This window comes from Oenanthe melanoleuca, linkage group LGE22 (genome assembly GCF_029582105.1).
Source record: "Oenanthe melanoleuca isolate GR-GAL-2019-014 linkage group LGE22, OMel1.0, whole genome shotgun sequence".
NCBI lineage: Eukaryota > Metazoa > Chordata > Aves > Passeriformes > Muscicapidae > Oenanthe > Oenanthe melanoleuca.
Window position 1 is genome coordinate 270,745 of NC_079363.1, and position 21,462 is coordinate 292,206.

Here is a 21,462-nt window from a genome sequence, read left to right on the forward strand (position 1 = left end):
TTGCTGCCAACTCTTCCCGGCCCCCCTGATCTGTCACTCGTCTGTCTCCTGGTCACTCTCGGGTACCCAATCCATGCCCGGTGCCGCCGCCCCCCGAGGGAGCCGATCACCCAAACTGGGTGAGGCACCTTCAGCTCCACTCGCTGCCTCCGCCCCGGATGGGGGAAGGAATTCCGGCCGAACCCAGAGGTGTGTGGAAGACTTTACCAGAGGTTTCTTTCCACAAAGAAGACAGAGGAGTCCTGTGAAAGTAATTTCATTGAGAGAAAAAGGCCATTTCCCATGGGGTCTCTGCAGTTACAAGGCCGGGCCCCCCCGCGCTGTCGTGGCGGGAGCGGCTGCAGTGGGGACCGAGTGCGGGCGGGAGCGGCCGAGAGCCCAGCGCTGCCCCAGCCCGAGCTGCCCCGGCTCCATCCCTGCCCCTGCGCTGGGATGCTGTGGGTTTGGGGAGAAGAGGGAGCTGGCAGTGGGTGCTGGGCCTGGGAGCAGCAGGAGAAGGGAAGGAGAAGCAGGGTTTAAGAACATAATGGTTGTTGAAAATAGTTAGCTAAAGTTCATAAAGAAGGAAGCTGTTGGTTATTATAGCCGCTAAGTTAATGTTCTGAAAATTGTTGACTTACCTTGTTGTATTGAAACCCATGTTCTGTACCCAATGTTTGTAACCCTCAGTTCCCTTATGGTTTTGTACTCCATGGTTCCTACTTCCGCCCCTCTTTCTTGTCACTTCCGCCCGCCTGCTGCTGCTGAGAAGGCCCTGCCCCCTATGCAAAACAGTGACACTTCCAGAAGGACATCGTGAGAGTAGGAGTCCCGGCCAAGAATAAACATCGAATAATTAAGAAAACCAAGTCATGGACTGCAGAACAGCTGACCTCCAAGTACGAGAAACATCCTAAGCGACTGGAGGAAAGCCTCCCTGCAGTAACCACCACTTGAGAGGTGACGGACAGCATAGACACCCCTAGACCGAGTGAGCCAAAGCGAGGATCTGTGCGTGCACGCGAGGCTGGGACTCTCCACCCCAAAAACCCGACCTCGGATCCTGACCCCCTTACAGCGGCAGGTGGCGGCCTTCCCTCCGAGCTCCCCTTTAATAAAAGAGCTGTTTCTAAATAAAGGCTTCGGCCCTGATCAATTTCTAACAATTTTGGGGGCTCGTCCGGGATACGGCCACGCCCAGAAGAGGACGTCGGAAGGGAAGGCGCCACCCCGAAGACGCCCTCTGGGTCAGCTGGCCACCCCGGACCCGGAGCAGCACGGGACCAGGACAACGCTTGGAGGAAGGTAAAGCCGGTGGCGGGCACGGGGGTGAGCGAGTGAGAGAGTGAGTGAGACGGGGGCTGGTAGCCGGCCTAACCGAAGCGAGTGAGCGCCCCTTAGTACCGCGGTTCCACACCCCCGCGAGGGGGCTGGCCGGGAACAGGGGGAAGCGAAAGAAGCCTGTGTGATTGAGGCACCCCCGGGGTGAACCAAGCCCCTCCCCCTCCCGCGCAGCACAGCACACTCCCCACACCCTAGGTTAGGCCAGGTAGCGGAGGGCCCCGCTGGTACCTAGAGAGTGTGGTAGGAAACCTCCGTGGGTGTCGTAGTGGCCCTAAATCTACGGGGTGTGGGAGTGGCCCACAAACCTCCTGGGTGTCGTGGTAGCCTGTAAATCCACGAGGTGTGGGGTTAGCCTTAGGCGTAAGCCTTAAAACGCTCCAGGTGTGGGGTTAGCCTTAGGCGTAAGCCTTAAAACGCTCCAGGTGTGGGGTTAGCCTTAGGCGTAAGCCTTAAAACGCTCCAGGTGTAAGCATGGGACAGTGCATGGGAAAAGTTAAGGAGACCCAAGGGGAAGATGGCCCTATTCCCCTAGATAGCCCGTTAGGGCAACTGCTACAAAGATGGGATCTAGAAGAAGATCTGAAGGGGTTAGATAAAATTATGATGATCCACTATTGTGTGGAAGTGTGGCCCACCTTAAATTTCTCTGAAAAGTGGCCGAGATGGGGAACCAGTGACCCATGGATGTGCACACAATTAGTGCAACATCTACGGGCCAGTGGAAGCTCAGACTCGAAACAGCTCCGATATGCCACTTATTGGGAGAGACAGGGGTTGAAAACTGAAAGAGTTAAAGTGTGTAAATTGGAAAAGAAAGAGGAGAAAATTGAAGGAGGAAATGAGGAACGTAGCGCGCATAGATGGGACCCCTTAGAACATTTACCCCCTCCTCTCCCACCGGAGTATCCAGTAGTGTCCACTACCCCTTCTTCACCATTTTCTCCCTCTACTCCTCTCCCGGTACCCCAGGCCCCTACTCCTCTCCCGGTACCCCAGGCCCCTACTCCTCTCCCGGTACCCCAAACCTCTACTCCTCTCCCGGTACCCCAAACCTCTACTCCTCTCCCGGTACCCCAGGCCCCTACTCCTCTCCCGGTACCCCAAACCTCTACTCCTCTCCCAACACCTCAGGCCCCCACCCCTCTCTTGGCACCCCAGGCCCATAGTGCTCTTCCGGTGCCCCAGCCCTCTGCTCTTCCCCCTCAAATCGCTCAAATCCCTCCTCCTGTTTCCCAAGTCGCTGATGCAGCCCGACCTCCCCTTTCGCAAGTAACCTCGCCTGATTCTTCAGCAGCAGGTCTCTCCCAACCTCACTCCCAGGTCTCCCCTGGTTTATCTAGCTATACTGCTTTGGGACACAAGCCTGGACCCCCTCTGCTCCCCCCTACAGGCCCGCAGAGCTTACACCCTACTACACCACAGGCTCCGCTACTGCATTCACCCGCTACTTTAGTAGTACCTCCCTCAACACCATCAGAAGCTTATTCTCCCGCACCATCGGTAGTTCCCCCACCTCCTACCCATTGGGAATCAGAGCTCGGAAATACTAAAATAGACTCACCTCCCCCGAACCATCCTTATTACACCAGGTCCAAAGCAAAACTTTTTCCATTACGGGAGGTCCCTATGGGTGGGATAAGCGGAGGAATCGGTTTTGTAGAAGCTCCCCTCACAGCCTCTGAGGTGAGAAGTTTCAAAAAAGAATTAGGCCACCTTGTGGAAAATCCGATCGGGGTGGCAAACCAGGTAGATCAATTCTTAGGGGCCAGCATATATACGTGGAGGGAGCTAAATTCTATTCTAAACATACTATTCACCCCAGAGGAGGTACGATTAATCAGGACGGCCGGAATAAGGATTTGGGAACGGGAAAATAGGACAGGACCACCCGGTGACTATAAATTACCGATAATTGACCCTGGGTGGCAACCTAATTGTGAGAGAGACCGGAGGAGTATGGAGGATTATCGAAGTTTAATAGTGAAAGGCATAAAAGAATCAGTGCCAAGGTGTAGTAATGCAAAACTAGCATTTGACAATTCCCAAGAAAAAGACGAAACTCCAGCAACTTGGTTAAATCGGTTACGAAGAAATCTACAACAATACTCTAGCATTGACCCCGACACCCCTGACGGGCAGTCGTTTCTGAAAATGCAATTTGTAACAAAGTCTTGGCCAGATATCAGGAAAAAGCTGGAAAAAATTGAGGACTGGCAGAATAAAGATGTCAATGAGTTATTAAGGGAAGCCTTGAAAGTCTATCTAAGGAGAGAAGAGGAAAAGAATAGGTCAAAAGCGAAAGTGATGGTAGCAGTAGCAAGGGAAGGCGTGAGAGGGATGATAAAACCGGATGCACTGAGACCACCGAAAAGGGAGCAATCGGGGGTAGATGTGAGTGAAAAAAGACAGGGAGGTATGCCAGCTGGGGGCCGTCCTTGGGGAAATAAAGAACCACCGAAGTGCTATTATTGTAAAAAGGAGGGGCATCTCAAACGAAACTGTCAACAAATGGCCTTTGATGAGGCAATGTTAAAAGAGCAGGATACACTAGAGAAAATCTTGAGGGGAGAAGATCCTGACGACTAGGGGTGTCACGGGCTCTTCACAATGGGGGACCCCATGAAACACCTAGAGGAGCCCATAGTAAAATTAACAGTGGGTCCCCATAATATTGAAGTAACCTTCGTTGTTGATACTGGAGCAGACCGATCCAGTTTTTATAAACTCCCACCAGGAACGTCTTTAAGCGATAAAACCTGTGAAGTAGTAGGAGCTGGTGGAAAACCGTTTAAAGCCAGTATTGTGGAAAAAGTGAACGTCAGGGGCAATTTCAGGCAACGAACAGCCGATTTTATTTACTTACCCTGGCTGGGAGGAAACCTTCTAGGAAGGGACCTACAGGTAGAATTGGGAATTGCAGTAATCCCCAAAGAAGGCAGAATGGTAGCCCAAATGATGGTCTTATCCTCCCGGGATCTGGAGGAAATAAGACCGGAGGTATGGGCGGAGGAAGGAAAATACGGACACCTAGAAATACCTCCAATCCGAATAGAGATGCAAGAAGAAGGCCCCCCAGTAAGAGTACGACAATATCCAATGTCAGTAGAAAGCAAGACAGGATTAGCCCCAATAATAAACCAACTCTTGACCGCAGGAATATTAGAACCATGCATGTCCCCCCACAATACGCCAATCTTGGCAATAAGGAAGACAGAGAACAAATACCGATTAGTCCAAGATCTCCGAGAGGTCAACAAAAGAACCCGAGCCAGGCACCCGGTGGTAACCGATCCGTATACATTGCTAAGCAAGGTGCCTAGGGAGCATGCATGGTTCTCGGTAATTGACTTAAAAGATGCCTTTTGGGCCTGTCCACTAGCCGAGGAGAGCCGGGACTGGTTCGCATTTGAGTGGGAAGACCCAGAGAATAAGAGGAAACAACAACTAAGATGGACCCGGCTCCCTCAAGGTTTTACAGAATCACCAAACCTATTTGGGCAAGAGTTAGAAAAATTACTACAAACATTTCAACCGGAGACCAATACACAAATCTTGCAGTATGTTGACGATTTATTAGTGTCAGGGGAAGATCAAGAGCAAGTCAAAAAAACCAGTATCGAACTTCTAAATTTCTTAGGCAGGAAAGGTCTAAAAGTTTCAAAACATAAATTACAATTTGTTGAACCAAAAGTTACATATTTAGGACATATATTAGAAAAAGGATGCAAAAAGTTAAGCCCAGAAAGGGTGTCTGGCATATTGGCTCTGCCAGCCCCTAAAACAAAAAGAGATGTTCGGAAACTGTTAGGACTATTTGGCTACTGTAAATTCTGGATAGATGAATATACAAAAAATGTAAAGTTCCTGTATGAAAAATTAATTCAGCCTGAACCAATTAAATGGACAAATGAAGATGACCAACACCTAGACAATTTGAAATCTAAATTGAAATCTGCGCCAGTTTTAGGCCTACCCAACCTAAGAAAGGAGTTCGATCTATTTGTCAATGCAAATGAAGGAATGGCCTATGGTGTCATCACTCAAAAATGGGGAGAACATCGAAAACCCATTGCGTTCCTTTCCAAGTTGCTTGATCCAGTTGCCCGGGGGTGGCCTACCTGCCTCCAGTCGGTAGCCGCTGCAGCAACTTTGTTAGAAGAGACCCAAAAATTAACTTTCCATGGAAAAATCAAAATACATACACCGCACGACCTCAGAACCATCCTCAGTCAAAAAGCTCAGCAATGGTTATCGGATTCTCGAATGTTAAAGTATGAGGCTACATTAATAGTGAATAATGACCTAGAGTGGAAAAAGACAGCCAACATCAATCCAGCCCAATTTCTAATGGGGGAAGCCCCAGGGGAATTGGAGCATGAATGTTTAGAAACCATTAGCCTACAGACCAAAGTAAGAGATGATCTTGAGGACTGGCCTCTGTCATACGGTCGAATACTGTACACCGATGGCTCCTCGAGGGTAGTTGAGGGGATGCGAATGTCAGGGTATGCGGTGGTGGAACAAAAAGGAGAACATCAGCTAGAAGTAATTGAACAGGGAAAATTACCTAAGCATTGGTCTGCACAATGCTGTGAGGTTTATGCTTTGAAACGGGGATTAGATCTATTAGAAAAAGAAGAAGGGACAATTTATACCGATTCAAAATATGCATATGGAATAGCCCACACCTTTGGTAAAATTTGGGAAGAAAGAGGTTTTCTTAACTCGAAAGGAAAAGAACTAATACATAAAGATCTAATTAAAATGGTATTAAAGTCCCTGATGAAACCAAAAGGAATAGCTATTGTGCATATTAAAGGGCACCAAAAAGGCGATACAGTAGAACAAAGAGGAAACCAGGCGGCAGACCAGGCAGCAAAACTAGCGGCAAGAACAGCAGGAGAACCTACCAAAATCTTAAAAATAGGGAACATTACGCCCATCCCAGAAAAAGGACTCGAGCAAGCTCATAGTAAACAAGAATGGGAGGAGATGAAAAAGATAGGATTACATCAAGGGGATAAGGGCGAATGGTTAACACCTGATGGAAGAAAATACCTGAACAGAGCTTTAGCGCACAAAATGCTAAAAGACATCCATGAGCTAACTCATTGGGGAGCACCCGCGATCGCTAATCACTTTCTGAGGGAATATTTCTGCATAGGGATACATGCAATGGCTAAGGCAGTAACAGATGGATGCCTCATATGCCAAAAGACAAACCAAAAACAAATGAAAAAGCCCGTATTAGGAGGAAGGGAATTGGCCCTCCGGCCCTTTCAAAACATACAAATTGATTTCACAGAAATGCCCTCAGTCCAAGGGTATAAATATCTTTTAGTAATAATAGACCATCTAACACATTGGGTAGAGGCCTTCCCCACTAAGCGTGAAACAGCAGATGTGGTGACTAAAGTCTTACTCGAGCAAATAATCCCTCGATATGGAATTATAAACACGATCGATTCAGATCGAGGCTCCCACTTCACTGCTAAAATCTTGCAAGATATAATAAAGGCCTTAGGCATCAAGTGGAGATTACATACCCCCTGGCACCCCCAGAGCTCAGGGAGAGTTGAAAGGGCGAATAAATCCCTTAAGAATATACTGACAAAATTAATTCAAGAAACAGGATTAAATTGGCTAAAATGTCTCCCATTGGCATTGTTAAGAATCAGAACAAAACCTAGATCAGACATTGGAGCATCACCCTACGAAATGTTGTTTGGGCTCCCCTTCCTCTTATCCCCCTTTAGTTCCGGAGGATATTTGGAAGGAGAGGCAGCTGCTCAAAAATATCTAGAGACAATTGGCAATACTTTAGAAGAGTTGAGAAAGAAAGGGTATCTCCCTCAAGCCTCTCCCTTAGATGCTAACATTCATGACATAAAACCTGGGAATTGGGTACTAGTAAAGACCTGGGCCAACACCTCTCTGTCTCCCAGATTCGAAGGACCGTATCAAGTTCTCCTAACCTCCCACGCGGCCATCAAAACCCAGGAAAAAGGGTGGACGCACATATCTCGAATAAAAGGACCCCTACCCCCACCGTGCACCCCTTCTGGCTCTGCAACTACTCCCCACCAGTGGACTTCTAGACGTGACCCTAAGACCCTGAAAGTAACATTGAGGAAAGAACCAAAAAAAGACTGAAGACTGGAAAGCCTGAGAAGCTGATCAAAGTTGCAAGTTCAGTTTGCCGTTGTAGTGCTTTATAGTATAAGTAAGTTAAAAGTTACAGTTATATCACTAAGTTATAAAGTTACAGTTGTATAGCTCTATAGAACGAGTAAGTTGTTGTGTTAAAGTAATTTGTAAAAAAAATGGTGCCAAAAAGCAATACTCCTCCCATAGTACCATTCATATGAAACCCAAAATTAATTCGTCCCCTCATGGAACATTTTCCCAGTAAGGCGCCAACTAAATTATTAAATAAAAGAGAAGGGAAAGTAAAAAGAGAGAAAAGTGCAAACCCTCCAAGAACAGGACCGGTTACCAAGAGGCAAGCCCGGGTGGTATCAGGAAAAGGGATCCACACCGGACTCTTGGTCAAGTTACTGGTAGTCCTAATTGCCGCGAGCCTGGCGGAAGGAGGATGCCCACGGTGCTATAGTCCGGTCTATGAAGGAGAAGACTTGCGAGCTCTCTTTCAGGTCCATACTCAAATACACCCTTCTTGTTTTAATAAGGCACAATTGGCTGTATGTGAAGAAAGTGGACAAAAATATTGGCTGGCCAAAAACATTGCCCCTTTTGGGCAGCGCCTGACAGGAGAATGTCCTATCAGGGAGTGGTTCTGCGTTGAAAATCTAAATAATATCCCAGGGGCTGAAGATCTAATTAAAGAAAAGTTCATACCTCCAAGAGATATTGAATTAAACGAGGCTCATAGTGAAAATCTGTTTATAGAATTAATGGAAAAGATAAGTCATGAATTAAATATAACAAATTGCTTCGTCTGTGGCAGTACCCAAATGGCAGACGTATGGCCCTGGGAAGGCATGAGCCTAACCCCCTTAGAAATCTTAAGATGGTTACAAATGAACCCAGACCTTCCACAGGAAGGTGGGCGTAGGGCCGAAAAATGGAAATTAAAAACAAAAGCTATTGGAGAGGTATGCATACAAAGGAAAGGAAGAAAATACAAAACCTTTGTAGGGGCCATGCCATGCAAACAAACTATGTTTATGAAAGGGGGAAAAAAGGGATGGATACCCAAAGAAGCAGAAACATACTGGGCAAGTGAAAAGAAGGAAAGTAGTTGTTTGTATCATGATGAATACGGTCTATACGAGTGTCCCAATAAAGGGTGGAATCCCTTTCGAGGAATACCAACCATATCCAAATACTGGGAAAACCCCTTAGAAACCCAGGTAGGTTACTGGAAAGCCCCGTCATATCTATTCTGGATATGCGGCGACCAAGCCTACACCCTCCTCCCAGATGACTGGACAGGAATATGTACAGTAGGAATCATCAAACCGGCCTTTTTCCTCCTAGAAAAGGAGTCGGGACATCATTTAGGAGTTCCCTTATATGACCACATGAAAAAGAAGCGAAGGCATATCATCGATCTTGGAAGCACTCAGAAGTGGAAAGGTAACCTTTGGACACCAGAAAGGATCATAAAAACCTATGGGCCAGCCACCTGGGCCCAAGATGGATCCTGGGGTTACCGCACCCCCATATACATGTTAAATAGAATAATTCGGCTCCAGGCAGTACTAGAAGTGATATCTAACAAAACGGCTTTGGCACTGGATTATATCAGTGAACAATTGGCTCAGACCAGAACGGCAGTCTACCAAATTCGGCTAGCGGTAGACTACCTCCTAGCAAATGAAGGTGGCATTTGTGGTAAATTTAACACTTCGGAATGCTGTCTTGAGATCGATGACAAAAGCCAGGTAATCCAAAATATTTCGAAAGAAATCAGAAAAATTGCTTATGTAGGAGAACAAAAATGGAACCCACTTGTAAACACCGACTGGTGGGATAATTTTTGGTCATTCAAAGGAGCCTGGTGGAAGAAAATAGTGTTTATAATCTTAACGTCCCTCGCCGGTTTCCTGGTCCTCCCGTGCCTACTCCCCTGCCTAATCAAGCTAATTACATCAACTGTCCAGTCTACCCTCCAGATAGACCCTGCCGGAAGCCCCAAACAAGTAACTATGTTAAAGTTAGAGACCCCAGAAGAAGAGCCTAGCAAAACAACCATAGTAAGCCCTAGAGAGGTACAAACTGCAAGAAGCCTATACCAACAATTTCAAAAGCTTCGAAGGCTCTACCCAGAAGAGTCTGAGGCAGCATCTTGATGCGGGACTATGTCCCGATCAAAAATTAAGAGGGGGGATATTGTTGAAAATAGTTAGCTAAAGTTCATAAAGAAGGAAGCTGTTGGTTATTATAGCCGCTAAGTTAATGTTCTGAAAATTGTTGACTTACATTGTTGTATTGAAACCCATGTTCTGTACCCAATGTTTGTAACTCTCAGTTCCCTTATGGTTTTGTACTCCATGGTTCCTACTTCCGCCCCTCTCCCTTGTCACTTCCGCCCGCCTGCTGCTGCTGAGAAGGCCCTGCCCCCTATGCAAAACAGTGACACTTCCAGAAGGACATCGTGAGAGTAGGAGTCCCGGCCAAGAATAAACATCGAATAATTAAGAAAACCAAGTCATGGACTGCAGAACAGCTGACCTCCAAGTACGAGAAACATCCTAAGCGACTGGAGGAAAGCCTCCCTGCAGTAACCACCACTTGAGAGGTGACGGACAGCATAGACACCCCTAGACCGAGTGAGCCAAAGCGAGGATCTGTGCGTGCACGCGAGGCTGGGACTCTCCACCCCAAAAACCCGACCTCGGATCCTGACCCCCTTACAGCGGCAGGTGGCGGCCTTCCCTCCGAGCTCCCCTTTAATAAAAGAGCTGTTTCTAAATAAAGGCTTCGGCCCTGATCAATTTCTAACATGGTCAAACGATGCACGTGGGAAGAGAAGGTGGGATTGTGTACGAGAACAAAGAATAGTAGGAAGAGGAATGTGAGGAAGAGTAGGGACAAAGGAGGAGGAAGAGGAACACAAACAGGGAACACCACAAGGTTTTAGCTCTCCCTGCAGCCTCTTCCCCAGCCCCCCTCGCATGCAGCAGGTGACAGAGGAAGGGAATCCACGATTTTCGTATGGGTGAATCTTGGTATTTTTGAGTTTTATTGGGCTAAAAGTTGTTGCTTGGTTTTTTTGTGGGGGCTGAATCTTTTTGTTTTGGAGGAGATTCTTCCTAAATCTTGCTGTTTGTGTGGGTTTTTTTCTGTGTCTTGATGTTTGGAGGATGTTTGGGGCTGAATCTTGCTGTTTTGGAGGTTCTTATAGATACTACATGCCCTATGATTTCCTAAGATGAACTTGGGCAAGGAGGAACTCTCAACCCAAGGGGTTCTCCTCTTGCTTTTTCCCTATACCTGGATTTTTCATTCCCAAGGCATGGGCGAGTCGAGGAGGAGGACAAGTACTGGAGACCCGTCACAACAAGAGGCTGCAAACCCAGCCCAGGGAGCTGCGAGGAGGAAAGACCCTCCCTGTGCCGGGAAGGCGGCCGAAGATGCAGGAACAGCTCAGAGCTGGTGGAGAAGGAGGGGAGAAGCCCCACAAGTGCTTGGAATGTGGGAAGGGTTTCAGCTACAGCTCCAAGGTGATCGAGCACCAGAGGATCCACACAGGAGAAAAGCCCTACGAGTGTGGGAAAAGTGGGAAGAGCTTCAGATACATCTCCCACCTGCTGGTGCACCAGGTGATCCACAAAGGGGAACGGCCCTACACCTGCTTGGAATGTGGGAAGAGCTCCGGGGTCAGATCCGATCTTAGAAGACACCGGCGCATCCACACCTGGGAGAGGCCCTACGAGTGTCCTGAGTGTGGGAAGAGCTTCTGAGACAGCTCAAACTTGACACGCACCAATGGAACCACCAGAAAGGGATGCTCTGTGAGTGCCCCGAGTGTGGGAAGAGCTTCGTGCTGTGCTCCAGCTCCATCCCCCATGGGAGGATCGGTGTTGGATGATCCCCAGTGACCCCGTTGGGCAGAGCCCTGGTGATCCGTGATCCTGGCGATCCGTGTTGGGTGGAGGGAAAGGGGTTGTCGAGATTTCTCTCCTTTATCCTTGTCCTGCTGTGATTTGGTTGGTAATAAATTCCCTCCCTGTGCCCAGACTGGGTCTGTTGTTCCTGTGCCGGTGCTCGGGGCAGGATCTCTCCTGTTCCTTCTCTCAACTCTCGGGCCTCTCCTTAGCCAATCAGACAATGTGATCAAGAAGACTGAGCAAATCAGGATGAGTATCTCTGATGACTCACCAGTTGCCGGGCAGAGCCGCAGCACCCAATGTTCCTCACCTGGACCCCACCCTCGCCGCTCAATCGCGATCCCTCCGCGGGGTCCCCCCAAGTCCCTCCCCATTCCCGACCCACAATAAACGGGACTGGGTCTAACTGGGAAGCTTTATTTGGAACACTGGGAGCAGCGGGCGTGGGCAAAGCAGGGCTGTGGGGGACACGCCACCCTCCCCCAAAATCAGCACGGAGACAGAGTGAGGGGTCCTGGCTGGGTTTGAGGCCACGGGGAGGGGCAGCAGCAACTGCTGGGTCAGGAACTCTTTGGGCAGATGAAAAGTGGTGACACGAAGGCAGGGGACCCCAAGGGGTACACACACACTCTGGAGAAGGGGGAACAGGAATCCCTGAGAACCTCCGCTCACCGTCTTGCACAGGTAAAAACCGAACCCCAGCGCCAGGACGACAACACCTAACACGAAACTCCTGATCCCCATCAACACCTTGCTGTGGGCGGTGTATGGCGGCATCTCTGGGGGTCCGCAGGGGTCAGGACACCCCAAAACCCCTCACAGACACCCCAAGCCCCTCTGAGCACCTCCAATTGCCTCCAGCCCACTTAAGCCCGAAAAAAGCTCCTCCCAATCTCTTCCCAGCTTCCGCAGGACCCACCAAAACTCTTCCTGTCCCTCTCTCCATCCTATAACCCCCTTCCAGTTTCCCCCCACCGTCCCAGGACTCGCAAACCATCTCCCAGTCCCCTCCTGGGCCCACGTGGACTCACCAAAACCCTCCCAGTCTTTTTCACTGCACAACCAACCTCATTGGAAACCATGGTTTGCAGTCCTTGACTTTTCCCATCCCCTTCAGGCTCAGTCAAATCCCTCCCAGTAACACCCAGCACCCCCAAACTCCCTCCCAGTGTCTACCAGGACTCACAGAACCCCATCCCACCCTCTACAGCATCCTCCAAACCCCTTCTCTGCCCTTCTAGACCTTCAAACCCCTCTCCCAGTTTAAACCAACCTATCTCAAATTCCCTCCCAGTTACTCCCAGGACACCCCAATCCCTCTCCCAGTGGCCCCCCCCCCCCCAGTGCCTCCCCCACTCCCCCCACACTTTGGGATCTAGGCTGTGCCCCAGTGCCGGCTCAGGGGGTGCTCCAGGCTGACATGCTCCACCTGGCAGCTGAAGGTGACCCCGCACTTGGGGAGGGTTTCCAGCAGCACCAGGAGCTGTTGCGTCCAGTCCCCATTGGTGACCAGGTTGGTGGCCATCACAGCCCTGAGAGCTCCTGCTGGCCCTGAACCATCTCAGCTGGATATTGGCAGGGTAGAAATCCAGCACAGAGCAGAGCAGCAAGCCAGGGCTGGGCTTGGAGCTCGAGAGCCACAGTGAGATGGACAAACTGGGGGATCACTGGGAGAGAGTAGAGACACACTGGGATCAGCTGCGGGGAACTGGGAGAGATGGGAGAGGGCTGGTGTGGCACTGATAGGGACTGGGAATTTGGAGAGAGTGGGGAAACATTGAGAGAGAGTAGAATGGGTTGGGGCACTGGGAGAGAGGGTGGAGGTCTGGGACTGGACGGGGAATGGAATGGCTGTGGTCTAACTGGAAGTGGGAGGGACTCTGGTGCCACAGTCTGGGAGGGACTGTGAGGACACTGGTAGAGAGTGGGATGGACTGGGAGAGCCACCGGAGTCACTTGGGGTGAGGGGCAGGAGGCCACAGGGATGGGTATCTTAGTTTGAGAAAGGATTTTAAAGAGGGCACTCTGGAGTGAGTGTTGTCTCCTCTGCACAGCTCCCATAATCCCTTTCCACCAATAGGAAATTAATATTAATAGATGAAAGTGAAAAAGAACTCCCAGCATTTTATTAAAAAACAGTAAGCCCACAAGGCAAGAAAAAAAAAAAAAAAACAAAAAAGGAAATAACATCTAGATATTAAATTGTCAGACCTTACCCCCCACACACCTGGGACAGACGACACAAAATCCCAGAGAAAAGAGAAATTCCCGCTCAGGACACACGGTACAGGTGGCACCGGTTTCTCCCTCAGGTTTAAAAGCCAGGCAGGGGCGATCCCGAAGGAGATGAAAGCGCGGGGCTTGCCCGGCCCTGAACTCCTCCCCAGCTGGGCTCTGTGGGCACGGTCCCGGCAGCCAAAGCAGCGGGGCTGAAGCCTCGGGCTGTTTTCTCTCCTGGCTCAGCCCGGGTCACAGCGGCTTTGGGGGGCAGCAGCACCGCTCTGCTCCTGCTGGCACGGAGCCCCCGGGCTCCAACAGAGCAGCTGCTCCGTTCGCCTCTAGACACTCCAAGGCTCAGCATTGCAACCTCTCTGAACCAGGGAATAGGAAAAAGAAAAATAGTCCTTTCTTTGCTCAGAATAAAGACGCTTTTCAGCCACTATTGGGGCTAGCTCAACCGCCCAAAAACTCAGCCTAAGGCCGTGGGAAAACCCTTTGAAGGCACGGGGAGCAAAAAGCTCACTCCCAAGATCCCCCTGTTCAGTTATGGAGATTGTTACTAGAAAGGTCTCGGTTCTCTTTATTACTATTGGTTACTTTTCGCTGCATAAATTATAATATTGTTAATCGCTCTTTCCCATTGAATCTCTCCCTCAGACCCTGCCTTAATCCCTCCCTGCACCCAAGTGTATAAATATCCCTGCTCTACCTGGACCCTGCTTTTTTCCGGTTCATTTCTAGTACAGTGCACGCGTTCCTGTTTTTGTTTGTTTCACCTCATTTAAGTTCTTTTTCTGAACAAACAGATCAAAGCTGTCTTTCCATAAAAGTCGCCAGAGCTGTTTCCCGGGGAAACCACTGGTCAGGCTGTCTGGGTTTGGACCGGGGGATTTCGATCTGAACAAAATTCCACGGTGCACAGAGAGAGCCGTGGAAAACCCGAGCAGCGAGGCTTCAAAACGCCCGAGCAGCGAACAAGGAGCCTCATCCTGCCCCGGCCCCACACAAATCCTTCCTGGGCTCCAGGAGTTTAGATAAAAAAACCATTCCTTGGGCACAAAGCAGAGGATCATGGAATGTGCCATCACAGTAATTGACTCCAAGATAATCGCATATACAATAATCACACGTATCTATCCATCTATAACATCAATCACTGAACTCTGGATCCAGCAATGTGCATGTAGGACAGGAGTGGATAGGCTGAACGGACACCAGGGAAGATGTGGCATGTACGGACAGAGCAAACACTCCAAGAGCTTGAACCTGATTCCCAGCTTTTTCGTGTTTCAAGGGCTTAGACTGCTGGATTTCAATGAACTGAGATCTCACTGTGAAAAGCACAGCAGTGTGGAACCAGGCACTGCTGCTGGAGTCAAAGTCTGGACTTGTCACATCTCAGATTTGAAAATATACCGAATAAAATGCTTCATGACCCACAACCTTTCCCAGCCCATCCCTCCTCACACAAAACAAAATACAATGGAACTCTTTCAAAAGGGTAAAAAATAAAGTAAAATGAACATTCAAAGTGTTCCCTGATAAAGCCACATTGAGAAAATAGAAAATAATGAAGTGTTTCTAGTAAAACCAGCTGTAATTTTTCAGGTATTTGGCTCAGTGTCAGCTCAGAGCCGGGCTCTGTCTCCCAGGTGCCCAAGTCCCCGGGCCAGCTCTGAGCAGCCTCTCCCGGCTTTCCAGCCCGGCTTTCCCCAGCTCTGCCCCGGGCAGGCACTCGGTGTTTCCGTGGTGCCCCTGCCCCGCTCAGCTCCCTGTGCCCTGCAAAGGCGCCCAGGCTGCTCTCGGTGCCCCTGGGTGTCACTGAGCGAGGCAGTGACGAGCCCCGGGGCCCAGGCAGAGCCCTGAGGGACACCCCTCGTCCCCGGCCTCCCGTGGGACACGGAGCCACTGCCCACAAGGCCCTGGTATGTCCGGCCGGCCAATTCCTCCTGCCCCGGCCAGCCCGGGCTGCAGCCCCAGGGCTCTGCAGGGCGGGGCTGGGGCTGTCGCCTGGCACCGTGGCCAAAGCCTCCCGGGGCTCTGGGCACGGCAGCGGCTACAAGGCCACGAGTCCGGGGCTGCTCCGTGCTGCTTCCAGGCTGTCCCTCTGCTGTTGGGTGCTGGGTGTGGCCCTTTGTGACACGGGTGTGTGTCAGGGCCCTCGGTGATGCGGGACATTGTGGTGCTGTCATGAATGAGAGTGTTTGAGATCACTTAAAAATTGCTGGCAAGGGCATGAACAAAAGTCAGATTTAATATTAAGCAACAAAGCACAACCGGTTCATTGGCAAGATTCACTCCACTGTCTACAGGAGAGCTAAGGTACAAGGGAAAACAAGCATCAACAAAATCCAGGCAACCAAAACAGAAATGAACTGAGAACTCTCTGGGGAAGTGTGGGTGAGTGTGTGCTGTGTTCAGGTGCATGGGACAAAAGACAGTGCAGGCAGGGATTAAAAGAAGCATGGCCTAAAAACACTGGGCAGCACTCTAATTTATTCCTAAATTATGCCAAGCAATTCAACAGAGCAAAAACACTGGCTTGGGGTATGACACAGAGAGATCCTCACCAGACAGCAAAACAGGAATCACAGACCCAGCCTGGGCACAGGGAATGAACCAAATCACATCAAAGGAGAAGGGAAAGAAATCTCTACAACTTTTCCTCCCACCCAATAGGGGATCACCAGGGCTCTGCCCAACGAGGGTCACTGGGAATCATCCAATAATGACCCCCCCATGGCGGATGGAGCTGGAGCACAGCACGAAGCTCTTCCCACACTTGGGGCACTCACAGGGCTTCTCTTAGTGGAGCCTCCGTTGGTGTTGGGTGAAGGATGAGCTCTGTGAGAAGCTCTTCCCACACTCATGACACTTGTAGGGCCTCTCCCCAGTGTGGATGCGCCGGTGGTTGGTAAGGGTGGAGTTGTGCTTGAATCCCTTCCTGCATTCGGGGCAGCGGAAGGGCCTCTCCTCTGTGTGAATCCGCTCATGTCTGAGGCATTTGGAGCTGGTCTGAAACCTCTTCCCACACACAGGACACTCATAGGGCCTCTCCCCGGTGTGGATGCGCTGGTGTCTTCTCAGATCATTCATCCACCTAAAGCTATTCCTACATTCCAAGCAGGTGTAGGGCCGTTCTCCAGTGTGTACTACCTGGTGCTGCAGCAGATAAGAAATATTTGTAAAGCTCTTCCCACATTTCCCACACTCATAGGGCCTCTCCCCAGTGTGGATCCTCTGGTGCCGGAGCAGCTTGGATATGCAGCTGAAACCCTTCCCACATTCCAAGCACTTGTGGGGCTTCTCCCCTCCATGAGGCTTCTCCACCAGCTCTGAGCTCTGCCTGGATCTCCGGCTGCGTTCCCGGCTCAGGGAGGGTCTTTCCTCTTCACAGGTCCCCGGGCTGGGTTTCCCTCTCCTTGTGAGGGATCTCTGGGGCTTTTCTGCCTTCTCCATTCCCCCACACTTTGGGAATGAAAAATCCTGGTTTGGGGAAAAAACAAGAAGAGAGCGCTTTGGACTGGGGTTCCTCCTTTGCCAAGTTTATCTCAGGGAATCATTGGGCAACTTGCGTCTGTAAGAACTCCCAAACACCAAGATTCAGACCCAAAATCCTCCTGTCTTGGTTTGATAGAGACGTGTTTGCTAAGAAAGGCAGGAGCGTCTCTTTAAAAGGGAGAATGAAAACCCCCTTCCTCCAAATTACTATAATTTTGAATTTAAGGGGCTCTAAGGCAAAGAGACAGGAATAGGAATAACAGTTCTTTACAAGCAAAATTAACATACAAATACGGTATTACAAAGAGCAAAGAACAAACCCAAAACACTCACCGAGTCGGAATACAACCTGACACTGTCAGTCAGGGTGTTGGTAGCAGTCCAATTAAATGGTGGCTGCAGTCCTCCTGGAGTGACAGATGTGGTTCTGTTGAAGCAGTGCTCCTGTAGAAGGATGCAGTTTTCCTCTGAGGCTCCAGAGATGATGTGGAATGGTCTGGTTTTCCTCTGGAATCCAGGGGAAAAAGGCTGCCCTGATGTTCCAAATCTCAGTTTTTATCTAGGTAGGAAAGGTTTGGCTCCTTCCCCTGGCTGGAGCATCTCCCAATGGGATGATGTAATTTTATCAGTCATGAAGTGGGACTCAATGGCCCATTAACAGATGATATATCCCTGGAGGAAAGATGGGTGGTGGAAAAGATAAAGAAAGATGACTGCCTCACCTAGTTTTAACAGATAGCCCATTAGCAGATAATATCTCCCACAGAGATAAGGAACACTGCCCCACCTGGATTCAACAGATGCTGATAAAATGCATATTTTTGGTCACATCCTGTATTGAGACCTAAGACAAGGTTTTCTTCTGAATTTTATTATTCCTTTAGGTTGATAATAAAAGCTTCCTTTACACTCTCTAAGTTTTAAGCCTGCCTTGCTTTTGCTCCTAATCCTATCTCATAGCAGGAAATGAGTGTATTGAAATTGACGAATCAAAACCACTACACCACCTTACTTCTGCTACTTACTCCATTTTAGAAACTTTTTAATATTTCTCCTGCCTCGACTCAATAGTGTTCCTTCTTCTCTTATTCCAAATCCTCTTTCTTTTCTTTCCCGTATCACCATAACCTGCTCTTTCCTAAGCATGCAGATTGTCCAGGAAAATCCAGAAAGCAAAAGTGCAGGCTAAGGCCATTGCAGAAGGGCTTTCCTGCAGCCAGACACACAGCAGCAATTTCCAGGAGCTGTCACTTCCAAGCCCACGGCTTTAAGGATGCTGTGGTGGTGCCACAGCAGAAGACCCATGGTGCTGTGCTGGAACAGGTTCTTCCAGAAGAAAAGGTGGTCTTCCAATGTGCAGGAACTTTGTGGTACCAGCAGTGGAGGAGCAGGATGAGGGAGATCTCCAGCCTTGGGATATTTCTGCAAGAGCCTTCACCCCTGGCAGAGCCTCGATGAGAGCTGGCAGAGTGCAGAGGGAGGCAGCCCCTTGGATAGGCGTCCCTGCTCCCTCAGAGCCACAGCTATGAGATAAACAGCCTCATCCCAGAGGATGCAGATGGGCAGGAAAAGCCTGGAAGTAAAAAGGGGAGCCCAGCCGTGTCCAAGAAGCTGTTCCCAGAGGTGAGTGTCCCACCAGGAAGTGTCCTGGAGCCACTTGTGTTCAGCCACTCAATATCCCATGCTCTGCCATCGGGGAGGTGACAAAGAGCCTGGAGGGATCATGTCCAGGACAGCTGAACACACTGGACAGAGGGACATTCTGGGTGCTGGGAGCACCTGGATGTGGGACCAGCCAGCTCCTGCTGCCTTTTGGTGGTGCCTGAGCAGGTCTGTGATGATGCCAGGGACATCCTGCAGCGACATCTCCCCTGTCCGTCTGGGTGTGCACTCAGTCCCAAATCTCACCCTGATCCTGAGCTCAATCTCACTCCATGGTGAGACACACTCACGCTCCTGGATTTAATCTCATCCCAGTGCCAGACTGGTTCAGCCCCAGAGCCAACCTCAAGGCCAGAACTAAGGCAAATGGCACATTTAGCCTTAATCGCAATTCCAGCTTGGATCTAAAACCCAACCCTAACTGCCAAGTCCACCTCAATTCCAGCCGCTTAGCAAATTCTAAGCCCTAAACTAAATGCCACATTTAGCCCTAAGCCCAAAGCCAGCCCCAATTGCAACTCTAAGCCCAACCCCAATGGCAGTCTCAAGCCCTAGGTGCAGCTTTGAGCGCCAGCCCACACTCCAATGCCAGCTTTAGCTTGAACTCCCAAACTCAGCCCCAATTCCTGCCCTAAGGCCAACACCATTCTTGCACCTAAGCCCAATGGCAGCCCCAGTCGCACTTCCTAGCCCAAGCCTGGCTCTAAGCTCAAGGCCACTGTGATAAATATATTACAGTGTTGGCTTTAGCAATTGTTAGAATCAATACCATGTGTTTTACAAAGTTGAATTTTGTAAAATAAGTTTTGCTAAAATTGAAAGATCTTTTAAAGTGAATGTTGTGTTGTGATACCAATGCTGAAGAGCTTTTTTAATGTTAACATTTAACCAATGAAGGAATGGAAAGCTGTTCAAGGTATTGAAAAGTAACAAATGATCAGGACTGGGACAACTGCACACAGTTGAAAAAGGTGGGATGGGGGAGGAACTGTGTTAAAATGTTTGAATATGTCTCTAAAACACAGCCTCCTTTTTGTCCTCATTGTCCCATCTGCATCTGCCTCTCCCTTTGCCCTAGCTGAGGTACCTGGAATGTTCAGACTTCCCGATCCACCTACTGCATGTCCCCCTTAATGTGCTCCCCTACTACGATATTAATCTTACTGCTTTCACTCCCTCCTCTTCTCATTTTCTCAAGAATTTTGTTTACAATACTTTAATTACTATTGACTCAATCTCTTTTCCTGGGTCCTCTTTGGTTTTGGGATTATTCTTGAAAGGAATGTTGGATTTGTCTTTACAAACGAGCCGTGGATCTGCTGGTAGGTAAGACCAGCATTGAGAGATAAAAGAAACAATGGGATGGATTCCATTGATTGATGAATGGAAAAAGATAATCGCCTTTACAAACAAAATGTAGGTTTGCTGATAAGTGAAACAGGATATTGAAAGAAGAAAAAAGCAATGGGGAAAAACTATGACTTCTAGAAGAATTAAGAATTAAAAGGGAGGGTTATACATTAGAGGGGAATCACAGGTGTGAGGTGTTCTGGGAAGTCTGTACCTCTCAAGTACCTCATTGAATGGAAAATTAGATAGGGAAATATGGCCGGGAAAACAGGGTAAAAAGGAGCCTGCGTCCTCCAAAAATCGGAGAGATCACAGAGGAATGGCCCATGGCCTGTCCCTTTATTCAAATAAAGCAAAGAAGGACTCCACAGTCTCATTTTTAGGCATAAAACTCTGGTGTTTGTGGATTAATTTTCCTGACATTCTCAGTGACCTCACTGCCTGTCCTGGCAACCTAATTCTGTAATTCCAATGATAAATGGGTGCTTTGCCCCAGCAGTGTTAATTTACATTTCTAAAGCTCCTCTCCTGGCTGCCTGGAACCGATGTTTCTTTTGCAGATCAGCCATTGCATGACTCACATGTGGTCCCCCACAATCTGCTTTTTACTTGACACCTTTAGTGTTAGAGTGTCAAGACATTATTTGATTCTTGTGAAGATGTGCAACAGAAATAATTTCGTCCACACATAGCCCGGGTGTACGGAGAAAATCATTCCATGACATGTGAATTGTACCAGATTTTTCCTAAATTTCATAGAGTCTGAACCCATTGAAATACATTGGTTTGATGTTCATTCCTTCCAAGTCGTGTAGTTCTTAGTATCTAGTTTACTATTGGACCCGGATTTCTTTGCCTCTGATTCTGTCCTTCTGATGTTAATTAGGTCCGCACTCCTGGATTTCCTTCTCAGCCTTTTCCAGACCAGGTGTCTCCAGCACAGCCCGGGGCAGTGCCTGTGGTGGGTGTTCCCTGATGTTTGCTGATGGCCGTTGACGTTTGTTAATGGTCGTTATATTTCTGCGTGTCTTTTGGGCCATTCTCAGTCTGTTGAGGTGTTAAACTCATCTCTGTTTAACGGTGTAACATTCCTTAAAAACAAGCCTTTAAAATTCCTTTCCCTCAAGGCAAACGCAAACGAAGCCCGAGTTCAGAATTAAGATTTTTATAAAAATTTAGATTTTGTATATTTGGCAAGAATTGAATCCCAGGCAGCCCAGTGTGTGGATGTAATTGAGAGCCAGAGTGGAATTGTGCCGGTGTGTTCCCCAGCAGCTATGGCAGTGCAGGCACAGAAAGCAGCGAAGCTGCAGCAGTGGCAGCAAGGATT

General features: G+C 49.0%; 1 protein-coding gene and 1 pseudogene across 1 annotated transcript in view; one reads left to right on the forward strand and one right to left on the reverse strand.

Annotated features, from left to right (window-relative positions):
• The window catches only part of LOC130265850 (zinc finger protein 420-like), an 87,651-nt pseudogene extending 76,399 nt beyond the window's left edge, over nucleotides 1–11,252 (forward strand).
• LOC130265847 (zinc finger protein 208-like) overlaps nucleotides 1–21,462 on the reverse strand; it is a 282,407-nt gene that overhangs the window by 218,275 nt on the left and 42,670 nt on the right. The window contains 1 exon segment of the mRNA XM_056515161.1: nucleotides 16,436–16,939. Coding sequence (XP_056371136.1) covers nucleotides 16,436–16,939 — 504 coding nt within the window.